The sequence below is a fragment of the Schistocerca gregaria genome, chromosome X, assembly GCF_023897955.1.
Source record: "Schistocerca gregaria isolate iqSchGreg1 chromosome X, iqSchGreg1.2, whole genome shotgun sequence".
NCBI classification, from domain to species: domain Eukaryota; kingdom Metazoa; phylum Arthropoda; class Insecta; order Orthoptera; family Acrididae; genus Schistocerca; species Schistocerca gregaria.
The window spans coordinates 500,515,949-500,533,521 of NC_064931.1; the positions used below are offsets into that span (position 1 = coordinate 500,515,949).

The 17,573-nt window shown below is 37.8% G+C and overlaps 1 protein-coding gene across 2 annotated transcripts in view; it reads left to right on the forward strand.

Annotated features, from left to right (window-relative positions):
- Nucleotides 1–17,573, forward strand: part of LOC126298974 (ATP-binding cassette sub-family C member 4-like) — a 251,855-nt gene that overhangs the window by 180,738 nt on the left and 53,544 nt on the right. For both annotated transcript variants that reach the window (XM_049990595.1, XM_049990594.1), the window contains exons 15-18: nucleotides 3,588–3,942; nucleotides 4,040–4,190; nucleotides 14,392–14,498; nucleotides 14,579–14,702. In XM_049990595.1, coding sequence (XP_049846552.1) covers nucleotides 3,588–3,942; nucleotides 4,040–4,190; nucleotides 14,392–14,498; nucleotides 14,579–14,702 — 737 coding nt within the window. The remainder of the gene's footprint in view (nucleotides 1–3,587; nucleotides 3,943–4,039; nucleotides 4,191–14,391; nucleotides 14,499–14,578; nucleotides 14,703–17,573) is intronic.

Below are 17,573 nucleotides of genomic sequence, written 5' to 3' on the forward strand. Positions count from 1 at the left end.
TCTTTTCTCCAAAGGTTTCTTTAATTTTCCTGTAGGCAGTATCTATCTTACCCCTAGTGAGATAAGCCTCTACATCCTTACATTTGTCCTCTAGCCATCCCTGCTTAGTCATTTTGCACTTCCTGTTGATCTCATTTTTGAGACTTCTGTATTCCTTTTTGCCTGCTTCATTTACTGTATATTTATATTTTCTCCTTTCATCAATTAAATTCAATATTTCTTCTGTTACCCAAGGATTTCTACTAGACCTTATCTTTTTACTTACTGTCTTCACTACTTCGTTCCTAAAAGCTACCCATTCTGCTTCTACTGTATTTCTTTCCCCCATTCCTGTCAATTGTTCCCTTATGCTCTCCCTGAAACTCTGTAAAACCTCTGGTTTAGTCAGTTTATCCAGGACCCATTTCCTTAAATTTCCACCTTTTTGCAATTTCTTCAGTTTTAATCTACAGTTCATAACCAATAGATTGGGGTCAGAGTCCACATCTTCCCTTGGAAATGTTTTACAATTTAAAACCTGATTCCTAAATCTCTGCCTTACCATTATATAATCTATTTGATACCTTCTAGTACCTCCAGGCTTCTTCCATGTATGCAATCTTCTTTCATGATTCTTGAACCAAGTGTTAGCTATGATTAAGTTATGCTCTGTGCAAAATTCTACCAGGCGGCTTCCTCTTTCATTTCTTCCCCCCAATCCATATTCACCTACTACATATCCTTTTCTCCCTTTTCCTACACTCGAATTCCAGTCACGCATGACTATTAAATTTTCATCTCCCTTCACTATCTGAATAATTTCTTTTATCTTATCATACATTTCATTAATCTCTTTGTCATCTGCAGAGCTAGTCAGCATATAAACTTGTACTACTGTGGTAGCCTTGGACGTCGTATCTATCTTGGCCACAATAATGCATTCACTGTGCTGTTTGTAGTAGCTTACCCACATTCCTATTTTTTTATTCATTATTAAACCTACTCCTGCATTACCCCTATTTGATTTTGTATTTATAATCCTGTATTCACCTGACCAAAAGTCTTGTTCCTCCTGCCACCGAATTTCACCAATTCCTACTGTACCTAACTTTAACCTATCCATTTCCCTTTTTAAATTTTCTAACCTACCTGCCCGATTAAGGGATCTGACATTCCATGCTCTGATCCGTAGAATGCCACTTTTCTTTCTCCTGATAACGACATCCCCTTGAGTGGTGTCTGCCTGGATATCTGAATGGGGGACTATTTTACCTCCAGAATATGTTACCCAAGAGGACGCCATCATCATTTAACACCATACAGTAAAGCTGCATGCCCTCGGGAAAAATTACAGCTGTAGTTTCCCCTTGCTTTTAGCCGTTCGCAGTACCAGCACAACAAGGCCATTTTGGTAAGTGTTACAAGGCCAGATCAGTCAATCATCCAGACTGTTGCCCATGCAACTACTGAAAAGGCTGCTGCCCCTCTTCAGGAACCACACGTTTGTCTGGCCTCTCAACAGATACCACTCCGTTGTGGTTGCACCTACGATACGGCTATCTGTATCGCTGAGGCACACAAGCCTCCCCTCCAACGGCAAGGTCCATGGTTCACAATATAATGTTTGGAAATGAGCATGGAGAGGGAATTAACATATCACTGCTACATCACATACTGATCCTGTCAATTTTCCAGGATTACAGTTGCAAACAATCAGAATCAACACAGTCTGAATTATGGTGGTTGGAACCCCTTATATGTGAGACTTAACCAAAATGTTACCACAGTCCACTGAAGTAGAACTTAATAGTGCTAGGTTGACACCATTAGACTCAGATACCAAGCAGGCCCAGTTGTCATCAACAACTAACAGTATCAGACCAAAGAAGATCCAGATATAATTGATCTAGCACACAGTCATTTTCAATACTTCATTTCAGATGTGGAGAGGAATGCATTAGCTGTCAAGCAGAACTGAGAATGAGAATACAGCCATTTGGCTGTGAATTGGCTGGCTGACAGGTCTATGTAACCTGCAGGCTGGAGATGCTGTGCTGCTCACTGCTGACAGCAACCCCACCAGGCATTTGTGTAATGAAGCATATGGGTAGTTTGGTGTCATCCTTTCATTCATCCTGCAGAATACAAGCTGAACAGTCAGACAAATAGTTTTGAAATATTTATGGCAATGCAAAATTTGTTCCTGACTGAGACTTGGAATTGGATCCCTATCTTTCACAAGCATTCCACTAACTGTTACACAATTTGCACTTGTTTCGTAGGTTGACTGAAAGTTTCAACTTGTAACTTGTTTCTTTCCATGCATTTCAAGGTCATACCATAGTTTATTTAATCTTGGAGATAGCCACAGCCTTTTGATGAGAAGAAGGTGCAGGAGAGATTTACACTCCCATCCATACTATTGGACTTAAAAGTTATGGCAGTGCTTTAAACAACAATTGGGGATTCTATTTCCTGATATTTTATCATATAAGACTGCATAAAAATAACAAATTATTATAGAATTGTAATGTGCTGATACCTTCAGGCTCTGATGTGAATGACACTTTGGCGCTCAGCATTTACAGTCTAATGATCACTTGTTAACAGCAACTTGGCTGCAATGGCAGCAAATGGAACTTGTCAGTGACTGATGAATAACTGCAAATGAAATTGTAGGCAACTGTTGCTTTCAATGCATTGTCCAAGTATGACTGCACCCACATTTATCCACAAGCAGCAGAAGGTTGTCAACCTGTGATCTATTTCGCAGAGTTCTTGGATTCAGGAGCCTCTGTGGTGGTAGACATAGCTATTGTTGGATGGAGCTAACTGTTTGTAGGTCTTGGGGTGCACATGTAGTGTCCTGTTTATGAACTCCATCTTTCTTGTAACTGATGAGAACTTAATTGCCGCACAGTTGAAGACTGCCTAGTTGATGGTGCCCTCTGTCGCTATTGCTGTGTACCAGATGTGATGGCATACACAGAAGTATGATACACTGTGTTCAATAATAATGATGTCCTGAGTGAAGTCTTCTCAGCAGAGTTAGAATTATTCAATTCTGTACACAATTTTCTTTTCCCAGACTGACAAAGACTGTCTTGTTCACAGTTTGTGGACTGCTTCATTCTCTGAAACAGTGTTCATATTCCCATGCAACAATAAGACTTAAAATAGTTTAGGCTATAATTCAACCAGCGTCAATAGGAGAGAAGACAACTTTAATAACAAAATCTCATCTCTTGCACTTTTCACTGTCTTTTTGTCGGCTGACTTGTACAGGCGTACAATTTCCCATAAGTGAGTGTCAAATGTTGAAGAGGTGGCAAATGATTCATAATTCCTTAATATTATCTAGACGTAGTAGTCTGATGCATTATTACATACTGTAGACATTTGAAAAAGGTATTATATTAGCAAAAATAATTAAATTAAATATTATTTTAATTTAATTTAATTTTTTTAAAGGAAATTATGTTCGCTAGTATATGTATTCTCTTTGATTGTGGCCCTGAAATTCCATCTCATTTTTTCCTTTGACTATACAATACTTTTGTCACAATGCCATACTCAGTAAAACACACAGTTATTAAATACCGTTCCAGGTCAAATACGGAAGCGGAAAGATATTCTACTAGTGGATATCATGTGACAACAAATGATACAGATCAGGACAAGGCAGAGCTGTGGGATCGCGAGCCGACGAGTGAAACGTTTGTAGAAGGGTATGGTGTTCTTGTAGCGGGCTGTGTAGTTCTCACCCTGCTTCGTTCTGCAGCTTTTTTCAAACTGTGTATGCGCGCATCTCGAAACCTGCATAACAGGGCATTTGAAGCATTACTACTTTCAAAAATGCGTTTTTTTGATACAAATCCATCTGGTCGAATCCTCAATCGGTTCTCAAAAGATGTAGGAGCAATGGATGAACTTTTACCACAGGCTATGCTCTTCATGACTCAGGTACTTAACTTCTTCAGAAAATTTTGTTAAATTAACACTATGTAATGATTTTTATTCAATTATAAGCCTAAACATAATGTTTCACTTCATTTTTTAGATATATTTAACTTTGTGTGGGATAATGGTAATGGTTATCATCGTCAACTATTACCTTATTATTGCCATTGTCATCTGTGCTGTCTTCTTCTACTACATCTCAATTGTTCTAATATCAACTGCTAGAGAGGCCAAGAAACTTGAAGCAATGAGTGAGTATAAATTAAATAGTCACAGTATAACAGTGACTTTCATTTATGAGCAGTTACCATTATTTGATTTGGCACTTATGTACCTTATTTCTTGATTGTCAGTTACATATAATTTTTCTGTGTTACTGAATTTCCATTTAGTTTTATAATAATTGTGAGGCTATATATACAAAGAGGGATTATTCTTATCATTTAGCACTTAACACAGAAATAATTTTATGGTGTGATATGCAAATAATGTTAACAACTATTTCAAGACTTTAACAGACACAGATTGCCATGTTTCTGCAACTCATTTATTTTCCTGTAAGAGATGAATCAGCAGAGGTGACAGCTAGTATTTGGTTAGCCATAAGATCATAGTAGTTATCTTTTCAATGTGTTATTAAATGTCTGTGATATTTGTCACAGCCATCTCCTATTCATATTGCAACTGGTTTTATGAAAGTGGTTAAATGAGATAAAACACAAACTTAGAGCATTTCATTATGACACAAAGTTTAATGTAAGAAAACGTCAATCATTTTTCATAAGACGTTTCTGTAAAACTCAATTCTACAGTTATTGATAGAATGCAATATGGAATGAAACTTGGAAAAATAGACAAAACACAAGCAATGCTTTGTAAACCATTTCTACATGCTATTCTAACTGTCAGCTGTCTTTATGTAAGACATGTGTCTTACTAACTTCAAAGTTATGTGGTCTTATTGATATAAGCTATCACCAGTGGCTAGTGCCACATCACTGAGGAATTTAGGATTCTACTATCACTCTTTGTTGAAATTGTTGGTTTCAGACACATACATAAACACACACACACACATAATCCTTGTACTGGTACATCTGATGAAAAAAAAATCAGAACCACAGATTTTAAGATGTGATACAATAGAACTTTATTTTTTTGCAGTGCAAATGTTGTATCTAAACTTTTAAAATGTGCAGAAAAGTGTTAAAATAACATTATAAAAAATTATAACAAATCTAAACTTCAGAACCTCCCCCCCCCCCCCCCCCCCCCCTCCGTAAGGCCTCAGTACTTTTTTTTTTTTTTTTTTTTTTTTTTTTTTTTTTTTTTTTTTTTTTTTTAATCAAGTATGTGTGTGAGGGGGGGCAGAGAGAGAGAAGGGGAGGGAGGGAGGGAGGGGTGGGGGAAGAGAGGATGCTGAATCATGTATAAGATATTCCTTAAATACGAGGGTCAGTCAAAAAGTAATGCCTCCTATTTTTTTTTTTTCTACGTTTAATTGTCAGGAAATTTAAATGCAATTACATAGGTTGAAAACCACAACATTGAGGATCATTTTGTCATTTTTCAATGTAATCTCCGCCCATCTCTACAGTTTTGCTCCATCTTTGAACAAGGGCATGTATCCCAGCACGGTAAAAATCACAGCTCTGCTTCCTAAGCCATTGACATACGGATGTTTTGACGGCCTCCTCATCTTCAAAATGAATCCCACGATGAGCTTCTTTTAGTGGCCCGAACAGATGGAAGTCTGATGGTGCCAGGTCAGGGCTGTATGGGGGATGAGGCAAAACTTCCCATCCAATTTTGACAATCTCGTCAGAGGTGTGACGACTGGTGTGTGGTCTTGCATTGTCATGCAAAAGAAGAACATCTGCCATTGATTTTGTTGGGCGAATTCGCTGAAGACGTGCTTTAAGTTTTTTGAGGGTTGTGACGTATTGAACAGAATTTATTGTGCATCCCTGCTCCAAAAAATCAACCAGAATCACACCCTCTGTATCCCAGAAAACTGTTGCCATAACTTTCCCTGCCGATCGCACAGTTTTGAATTTTTTCTTCCTCGGCGAGCTTGTGTGACGCCACTCCATTGACTGCCTCTTTGATTCGGGTTCAAAAAAATGCACCCATGTTTCGTCCCCGGTCACAATTTTTTTCAGAAACTCATCTCCCTCCAAACGGAAGCGCTGCAAGTGTTGGGAGGCTATTGTTTTCCTTGCCTCTTTATTCTGATCGGTTAACATTCTTGGAACCCACCGTGCACAAACTTTTGAGTACCCCAATTGTTTAATAATCGTGATCACACTGCCTTTACTAAGAGAAATAATGTGACACGCTTCATCTGCAGTCACCCGACGGTCACCACGAATGATGTCATCAACTTGCTGAATGTTGTGTGGAGTCACTGCACTCACCGGCCTGCCGCTCCGCTTTTCGTCAGTCAACGGTGTTTGCCCTTCAGCTTCCTTACAACGACGAACCCATCGTCTAACAGTGCTGACATCCACTGTCACAACACCAGACACCTTCTTCAGTCTTTCATCAATGCGTATGGGCGTTTCACCTTCTGCATTCAAGAATTCAATCACACAACGCTGTCTCAAACGAACATCGATGTCGGCCATCTTACAAACTTCTGCTGTGCTGCCACCTGTTGACACAGAATGTTACTACTGCAGTGGATTGCAGAAGAAGGTTTGAGGAATGGCGCCAAATTCAAATTTTTCACTTAACTTAATTTTTTTAAGTAGAAAAAAAATGGGAGGCATTACTTTTTGACCGACCCTCGTAGTAGTCTCATTAATAACTTGACTGACAAATAGGTGTCTCTGTCTTTTAATAATATGCATTTTCAAGGTGATTGCTGGTTCGAATCAGGCTTAGGGCGTTTGTGTAAGAACTTCACAAAAGACGGTCATGTAGTGATAATGGGTGGGACAAGGAACAGCTTGAATGTGCATACAACATACATTGTAACCTGAGCAAGAAAACTTTCCTAAATAGTAACACCAGTGTGCATCCACTTGTGCTGTCGGGTGATGTGATTGGCCCCATCTTGGGAGTGCTGCACAGTGATTTAATGTGGGTGAGTGGTCGGGGGGGGGGGGGGGGGGGGGGGATGTTGCTGAAGTTTGCGTACTGGATGCACACTGTACTGGTGCTGGCAGGGACTATCAGGAAATGTTACACTAGGCATGGTCTGCACCTCAACAGGTCTGGAAAAGGCTGGTTGGTGAAACTAATTAATGAAAACACAGTGGATAGCAATGGGGCCACACATGGTTAAATACCTATTCTCAGGCATAGGAAGACTACACATTTTTCAGGATGATTCATGAGAATAAGTTCACATCTGTTAAAAGTGTCTCAACCTGTTTAGAGATTTTGTCAACACGTATTGCATGTACTACACTGGAGTGCACACTCACTAGTTATCAGACAGAAAAACAAATCATAAGGACAAACACCACAGAAATTTGCTCAAATGTATGCATTCTTCATGAAAACATTCAGTTTATTAAATCTAATGTACATCAGCTAGAAGATGAATTACCTTATTTGTACAGCACAGTATTGTGCATTACAGAGGACTGGTGCACAGACAGTGAAATATAGGATATAGTGCTATGGTCATGTGATAATGTGAGTTGCTACTCCATTACTACATTAAAGGGTGAAAGGTTGTGTATTTATGTCAGAAATGGCACAAGTATTAAATCTAGGCCAGATCTGATCACAATGATTGTAGATAAACATTTTGGATTGTCTGCCACTGAATTAACAAAAATGTATCTGTACTGCCCACCACTAAGGGCCACCACTGATGATACAATTAGTAATAACTTCTTTAACATTTTGGAAACTTTGGGCATAGTGCAAATGGTAAACACTGCTGCTAGGATATCAAAAAATTCATCATGAGTCTTGGACTCTGTACTTACAGATATTGCCAGGGAAAATTGCAAAGTATTTATAAAATGTCTCCACCTCTGTGATCATTATTTTCAGATATTAAAGTTAAAGAAAAGTCTACTAATAATGCAGGCCTACTAACAGATCTTCTCTGAACATAAAATGCATACTTATTCTAGGGTATTGGCAAATCAAATATGAGATGAAGTGTAAATGAAAAACAAATAAGATACTGAGTTCTCTAAATTGTGAACATTATTTAAATTAATATCAGAGGAAACAGTTTCCAAAGTAGCCACTTCAACAGTGGCAGCTAAGGAGTAGTATCTTAGGAGAATAAATGGATTGCTTCAGGTATTAGTAAGTCCTCCCATACACTTAAATATCTAAGTTCCTTACTACAGTACTGTACTAATCCACATTCATAAATTACTGCCACTGTATAAAAAGGTATACAAGATGGTAATGTTTGCTGCAAAAAATCATTCAGTGACAAAATAATGTACATTTGTAGAAAATAAAGGCAAAATTGTATGGGATGTCGTAATGAAAATAGAAAATGCAGACACGAATATATACTACTGGCCATTAAATTGCTACACCAAGAAGAAATGCAAATGATAAACAAATGTTAATTGGACAAATATATTACGCTAGAACTAACATGTGATTATATTTTCACACAGTTTGGGTGCATAGATCCTGAGAAATCAGTACCCAGAAAAATCACCTCTGGCCGTAATAACAGCCTTGATACTCCTGGGCATTGAGTCAAACAGAACTTGAATGGTGTGTACAAGTACAGCTGCCCATGCAGCTTCAACATGATACCACAGTTCATCAAGAGTAGTGACTGGCGTATTGTGACGAGCCAGTTGCTCGGCCACCATTGAACAGACGTTTTCAATTGGTGAGAGATCTGGAGAATGTGCTGGTCAGGGCAGCAGTCGAACATTTTCTGTATCCAGAAAGGCCCGAACAGCACTTGCAACATGCGATTGTGCATTATCCTGCTGAAGTGTAGGGTTTCGCAGGGATCGAACGAAGGGTAGGGCCACAGGTCATAGAAATGTAACGTCCACTGTTCAAAGTGCCGTCAATGCGAACAAGAGGTGACCAAGACGTGTAACCAGTGGCACCTCATACCATCACACCCGGGTGATATGCCAGTATGGGGATGATGAATACATGCTTCCAATCTGCGTTCACCATGATGTCGCCAATTACGGATGCGACCATCATGATGCTGTAAACATAACCTGGATTCATCCCAAAAAATTAAGTTTCGCCATTCGTGCACCCAGGTTCATCATTGAGTACACCATCACAGGTGCTCCTGTCTGTGATGCAGCGTCAAGGGTAACCGCAGCCATGGTCTCTGAGCAGATAGTCCATGGTGCTGCTAACGTCGTCGAACTGTTCGTGCAGATGGTTGTTTCCTTGCAAACGTCCCCATCTGTTGACTCAGGGATAAAGATGTGGCTGCGCGATCCGTTACAGCCATGTGGATAAGATGTCTGTAATCTCAACTCCTAGTGATACGAGGCCATTGGGATCCAGCACGGCGTTCTGTGTTACCCTCCTGAACCCACCGATTCCATAGTCTGCTAATAATCATTGGGGCTCGATCAACACAAGCAGCAATGTAGCGATACAATGAACCACAATCACGATAGGCTACAATCTGACCATTATCAAAGTCGGAAACATGATGGTACACATTTCTCCTCCTTACACGAGGCATCACAACAATGTTTCACCAAGCAATGCCAGTCAATTGCTGTTTGTGTTGGATACTTTCCTCATGTCAACATGCTGTAGGTGTCACCATTGGCGCCAACCTAGTGTGAATGCTCTGAAAAGCTAATCATTTGCATATCACAGCATTTTTTCCTGTCGGTTAACTTTCGCATCTATAGCACGTCATCTTCGTGGTGTAGCAATTTTAATGGCCAGTAGTGTAATAACATACAAATCAAAGATGTGAGTAGAATAGTAGAAAATCCACAGATATCGAAAAATTTTGTAAATGACTATTTTCATGGTACACATTGTAACACATGTAGCACCCACAATGAATTACACAGCAGTCACAATGATGTTGTTTCCAAAACAAAGCTGGACGTCAGGAAAACAAAACAATACAGAAATTTAAAAACAATAAGAAGTCAGCAGGCCCTGGTGAGGTGTCAGTCACTGTTCTAAAGGTGCACATAGGCAGCATTCCTCATTAACAAATGTAATGAATGAGTCCTGTAGTTCAAGGATTTTTTCACAGTTGTGCCCTTTCTAAAAATAAATAAATAAATAAATAAAATAAAAGTAATCTGGAGAGTATAGAAAATGACAGGAAAGTTCCACTGATGTTAGTTTTCTAAAAAAATAAATGAATCAAACATGAAAGTCGGGCTAATGAAGTTTGCCTTCTGAAGCAAGAGAGGTACAATATGGTTCATTACAGACATCATTAAAGTGAAACTTGAAACTCTTGATAGGGATGACTGTGTTACAGTCATATTCTTACACTAGCACAATGCTTTTCACTCTGGTGACCATAAAATACTACTGCAGAAACTGGGAGTATTAGGTGTAAGAGTAACAATAAATAAGACATTCCAGTTACACTAAGCAGATGATGATAAGATTGTTAAAAATATTTGTTGAATCAATTAAAGTCTTGTTGCAGCTCCCTGACAACCATTTCTTAAATTTTATATAAAAAAAGTAACTTACAGCACTATGACCTAGATATTTTAATTCACCAACATGTTGTGCTCCATAGGTTTCACTATCTACCTTCACACGCTGACATATGGTAAAAGCTTCCTTGGTTTATGAGTGGTTACTACTAAAAATACTTATTATATTTTTGATATATGCTGCTTTTACTTTCCTTCTGCATCACTGTTCACATACATTTGTCAGAACTAATTTTTGATTAATTATCCACACTGACTGATTTTTAGAGACACTTGGCATTGACTGTTCTGTGTTTCAGATTGCTGATACCTACACTGTAATTTCTTGATAAGAGTGTTGTTACATTGTCTGCATGATTGATAGATTATTAACAATAATTGTACTTATATCTAAATGTGTTATTCAATATGAGACATGATCATCAGTGTTTACTAAATGTCTTGAATGTCCGTTATATTCTACTCATTACATTGTGTTACAACAGGCTTAATTTAATGTTGTATTCTTTGCTATAAGTATGTGCTGCATTTGAAGGTGACTGCCTCTATTTATGCATCCATGTGACTTCTGTGTCTAAATTTATACCATGCTAACAGGTCAGTCTGAATCCCACATGCCTGTACTGGGAGACAAACAATAAAACATTCCCCCTCTCACATCTTCCAACCCCTTTGTGGCCTTGCTACTTACCTCTCTGCCCCTGAGATAAGTGGCCAACTTTACTTAGCTGAATTCAAAAACATCAATTAAAATCAGGTACATCTTAAAATATTACTGTACCTTCATTTTTGTTTGTTAATGAGTAAGAAAACCACACTCTTAAGAAGCTCTTAACATTAATTGATGTTTTTGGATTTGGCTGTTATTTGTTAATTGCATATTTAAATAATACAGCTTAGAACTACAGACCACGTGAAAATTCAGATTACATGTGAACTACAACTGAATCATTAAATCTCTGGAAAGTAAACACTCTACTGAAGTTGACAATTGATCTAGTAAGTTATTAAAATGCTCCTGTAACCATGCAAGTAAAATACATTGCTTTATTTTTGATCCATCACTTAAGCAATGGTTAGTTCATAAACGGCTAAATTATGTTGTAAAACCACTGTATAAGAAGGGAGCTAAGGCACATACTACTAGCTATCAGCCAGTCTCACTACTCACAGGATTTTTCCAAGGTTCTGGAGAAAATAAACCATGCCAGGATTGTTAAGCACCTCAGTTACCATAATGCCATCAGTGAAAGTCAGTTTGGATTTCAGAAAAGATTATAAAAAAAAGATGTTTGTAGCACTTTGTGACTTAAGGAAAGCATTTTACTGTGTCAGTGGCCAAACACATTTACACAAGACTACATACCTGGGTATAGGGGATGCAACAGGATAATGGTTTGGTTAATACCTTTCTAACAGAAAACAGAAAGTTTTATTGGAGTGGATGGTTAAGGAGAGGTCTCAGCATCATCATAATGGGCTACCATCACATGTAGAGTGCCTTAGAGCTCAGTTCTGAGCCCACAACTTTATTAATCTTCTATCTTTCCTGAAGACACTGTGGTACTTACTGCTGATAATTCATTAGAAAAACCTGAGGTGCCAGCTAATAAGGTCTTTGGGGATATTATTATCTGTTTAACGTAAATGGTCTTTCTTATGAAAATTCCTAGCAGATTAAAACTGTGTGCCCGACCGAGACTTGAACTCAGGACCTTTACCTTTCACGGGCAAGTGCTCTACCATCTGAGCTACCGAAACACGACTCACGCCCGGCCCTCACAGCTTTACTTCTGCCAGTATCTCGTCTCCTACCTTCCAAAGTTTACAGAAGCTCTCCTGCGAGAGCACTTGCCCGCGAAAGGTCAAAGGCCCCGAGTTCGAGTCTCGGTCACGCACACAGTTTTAATCTGTCAGGAAGTTTCATATCAGCGCACACTCCGCTGCAGAGTGAAAATCTCATTCTGGGTCTTTCTGATAATTACAGTAAAACAAGTTGTATTCATTACATGAATGCATGGTGTCGAAAAGAACAGACACCACGCAGGATCTGCAGCTGTGAAACATTGTGTGTAAATTGGAGGGGATCACTGTTGTCATCTGCATTGGGACATTATGCGGCATCAGCAGCAATGAGTGAAAATGTATACTGAACTGGAATTTGAACTAGGTAAGTGCTTTAACCACTGTGCCATCTGGGACACAGCATTATCACAACTGCGCGGATTATCTTGCACACCTCAGGGCTGATTCACATTCCCACTGAGTGCCACTTATCCACAGTCCCTGTCCTTTTTATTCCTGTTCACTACACTGAGAGTCTCACAGGAGATCGGATGTATTTATGCATCTGTACTGAAGGAGACGGATTCATTGCCCACTAGCCATATCAATTATATGAATGTGTAGTTTCTGTTCTTTCAGACATTTCCAAAAGAACAGACGTCACACATTCATATAATTGATATGCCTAGATGGGCAATGGATCCACCCCCTTCAGTGCAGATGCACAGATACCTTCAATCTCCTGTGGGAATCTCAGTGTAGTGAACAAGAGTAAAATGGACAAGGACTACAGATAGGTGACTCTCAGTGGGAATGTGAATCAGCTGTGAGATGTGCCAAGGTAGTCCATGCAGTTGTGATACCACTGTGTTCTGGATGGTACAGTGGTTAACGCACATGTCTAGTGACTGGGAGATCCCAGGTTCAAATCCCAGTCTAGTACACATTTTCACCCATTGCTGCTGACTCCACATAGTGCTGACAGCAATTATCCCCTTCAATTTACATATAAAGTTTTATTTGATTTCATACAAACTCCTAAGATGTATAAATAGGAGACAAACTAGGTGACCAGCAACTGGCCAGGGTGTATATTTCAAAATATCTGGTCTTAAACATCGATAGCAAACTAAACTGTTCACATCCCATCCTGGATCAGTGCAAAAAAACTGTGTTTTGCAACTAATGCTTTAAACATTGTTTGCTCCTATAGAAACATGGAAAGTATTAAATTATTATGACTGTTTATATCATTATGGCACACACAATCATATTTTGGTGAAATCAGACACTGATTACAAAAGTGCTTTATGCACAAAAAGAGTCATAAGAATCGCGTATGAAGTTCACACTAGAACCACATGTACAAATCTTCTTAAAATCCTAATATTCACCATATAATATATATTCTGCCAAAAGTGGCCACATTTTAAACATAATAGTGTGTATCACAGTGATGATATGATAAGGAAAAAGGTATCCACTATGAGCATACATCATGGCTGAGTATAGTACAGAAGGAGGTCTATTTCAGTGGCTGTAAGATTTTTAATTCTCTCCTTTCACAATTTAAATATTTAGTACATGATGAGCTTTTGCTTATAGAACTTAAGACAGTTCCTATTGCAAGAGTCATTTTACACTGTAGAATAGTTCCTTAACCAGAATGTGATGCTCCTATAACACTCAAATAAATTCCCAGATCCATATTTATGTTTTTGTTTATTTATTATTGTAAACATAATTAAAAACAATTGTTTCCTATTGTAGAACTTAAGTTATAGATACCTTAATATGAAATTCATTAGCATTATTTACATAATAGCATAAAATGGAATCACAAAAAAGTTTTGAAACTGACATGTTCCACATCATGTGATATAGTCACAACACGAAAATAAATAAATAAATAAAATTGTTATAACTTTTGTGGATTGTTTTCTCACAGTGTGTGTCATATGTTAGAATACAAGTCAGTTTATTAATTCTCAGGTGTGAAACAGATTTTCCATCTTTTCTTTAAAAAAACTATATTTGATTACTGTTATTACAGAAAGAAGCCCTGTATTTTCACATCTCTCAGATTCTCTTAATGGTCTTAGCACCATTCATGCATCTGGTACCCAGGGAAAAATCTGTGATGAGTTTGACACACATCAGGTAGCTGTTATGATAAATTTGTTTAATGAATATACAATTGTTTGCTTTCCTTTAATACAGTTAGTTCATCTGTTTTACAGGATCATCACACTGCAGGCTGGTTTTTATTCATAACAACTGGTATAACTTTAGGATTCTGGCTTGATTTTCTAAATGCAATTTTTATTACTGTGGTAACATTCAGTTTTCTCATCCTTGAATCTGGTAAGTATGATTCTGTTACTAAGTATGTTTCCTTCAATTATAAATTGTTAAATCAAGACCTGTTCCTTCTTACGAGAGAGACATCTAAGCAAACTACAGCATTACTGGTCCTGTTTTATTCATTTCATAATACATCAAGTATCAATTTTACTTTCCTCCAAATAATTAACAATATAATTTTTTTAAAATTGTTTTTGTTTTCAGTCTTTTTCACCTACCATCTGTACAACATTTGTATCATTGTCAGTAAATTACTGAAAAGACATATAGCAAAATATCACAAAATTTATTTTGTTGCATTTAAGGAATATGATAAAAAACTGTTTTTGTATCTCCACTGTCTATCTTCTAAACTGTTTACTTTGAGTGGGAAGGGCTCCATTTCTAGATATTCATCCCATGCTCAGAATCTACTATGACATATTGTTTTCAATGCTAAATCTTAAACCTGTCAACAAAAATTAGCTAGATGTTCTCTGTTGTCAATATTTGATTTGTGCTTGTTATCTATGCATCCATAAATTAGGGATAGCTCTTTCTTCTGTCCAAGTCTAATGTACCTTCCATCTCAGTAACAGTATTGTTCTGCTCTGTTTGTGCTACTCTGGAATTCTCAAATTTTTCCCCTCAGTGTGATAGAGCTCACTACAGACCATTTCCTCCAATCATGTCCTCAATATACTCTGCAGCAGTGAGAAATGAATTTACATTTACTAGCAACTGTATTTGAGAAAACTACCTAGTAGCATTAGTAGCATGTTGTTCTGATGATGTTAAGGATTGCAAAAAAGCATGGCAGAACTATTCTGACTCAAGGCCACTCAGATGTCACCAATAATTCACATAAATTGCTAGGAGCTGCATCAAAGGAGCTAACATTGCACTTGATGGTGTACCAGGTGTGTTAAAAGAGATTGAATCAGGAAACTTGCTGACCAAATAAATATCCTGATGTTTATGGACTTTTTGTCAAATATGTCTGGCAGGACTCTGGAACAATGGGGAGGTTACAGGACACCACTATAGTGCAGTAGGTGAACAAACTCAACTATGTGATTAATAGGTTCTTATATATAGATCTAGCTGATGAGAGACAATGACATGTATATTAGAGACACCATTTTCTCCCATGCAAATGTTCTCCACTAAAGAACACCTCTACCACATGTCAAAACAATGTCCTATTGGCAAGTAGGGTGTGGTGGTGATTGGTGTGTACCAACATGTACTGGGACTGATCAGTCCAAATAATCTTTTACCATGCTTCAGTCATCCAATGGCAGCGTTCCTGCACCCACGATAATCTCTGTGCCTGTGAGATGTAGTTAACAGAGGAATGTCATTGAGGCCTGTCTTTTCTTTACAGTATGCTATTGGTCTTGGATAGTATCCTATAGCTTCTCCTAAATTGTTGTTGTCCAACAACAGATTTTAAGTGATTTTTTGCAGCGTGCCTCATCTAATTGCCAATATAATACAGGATAGTCAATGGCAACACCTGTCATGAGTTTGTTATAGCCCTTTGCATGTACTTCTAGTGTCAATGGCTTTCACTGGATTGAGATACTCACAGTACATTCTTAACACAATGGCAAATGAAAAACTTTTTGCCTACATAACCTTGACATGGAGTGTTCCATGCACTGGTCACCTTCTGTCTTGTCATGACCAGATTCACTTACAATGCACATCTTGTCCATCCTTCTATTATACGAACATCTAGTAAAGCCAGGATGGCATTCCAGTCATGTAATATGATGAGTAATTCCATTTGCCATGAAGACAGAAGCACTTATCCTCCAGTTCATCAGTTGCCTCTAATGCCATTGCCCATGAGTGTTTCCTTTACAGTGTTAATATCGAATAGCATAATATTTTATTTCAACTTTCTTCTTCCCCATACAAGAAATACTGTCATATTTTTATAAAAAATTATCCGCTATGAGCCTTAATCAGCACACATTTTTACTCTGCCAGTATGTGTCACTGTTCCATACACTTCACAGAGTAGTAGTATCTCTGTTTTGTAAATAAGTATAGAGTTGTGGCTGATCCATTATACAGTGTATTTGTTTTCCTTGGCTGCTCATTTGCAACAAGAAACAATGAAGCTTCAGATCAGCTGTGGCGCCTCTAGTGTCCAGTGTTTTCATAAGTCTCTGCCTTTTTGAACCTCTCAGGTGAAAAAATTTCTGTCTTATGCAGCTGTTTTGACCTTTGTCCACAAAAGGTGAAGATCTAGGTTTGATTTCCAATGTGATGCACATTTTAATCCAACAGGCAGTTTTGTTATTCACATATGTGCAAAATAATGGCAACTGCAACCAGTACACTCTCAGTTATGCAGTGTTACATTCAAATTATTCAAATGTAATCTTACAATAGCAGCTACCACCGACAGTATTACAAAACCAAAACTGAATGTAGGGTTGTTGGAATTATGAAAGTATTCAGTGATATAGTAAACTTCAAACACAGTAAATAATAGACATTTAAAATGGTGAATTTTATTTAGCAAGATGTTCATATTTGGAATAAAACTGTGTAGTGTATTCTGACATACCATACATGAAACTTTTTTTCCTTTTCAACCACAATAATTTCAACTGCTTTAGAGAAGACTGAGATTATTGGTGCAGATCTGTTGTTCTCCATATCATGTCAGTCAATTTTTTTATTACAGCATATTTTAGAGTGTTTGGGAAATACTCATGCTCAAAGAACAAGTAGTTAATTTTTTTCAGTGTGTATGAAATAATGACATGATGTCAATACTGCATGCTAATCAAATGAATTTTGTTTCTTAGGCACAATAGTGTACCTCCCATGTCTCAACCTAAATACAAACACATAATGATTTTCTTTCACACT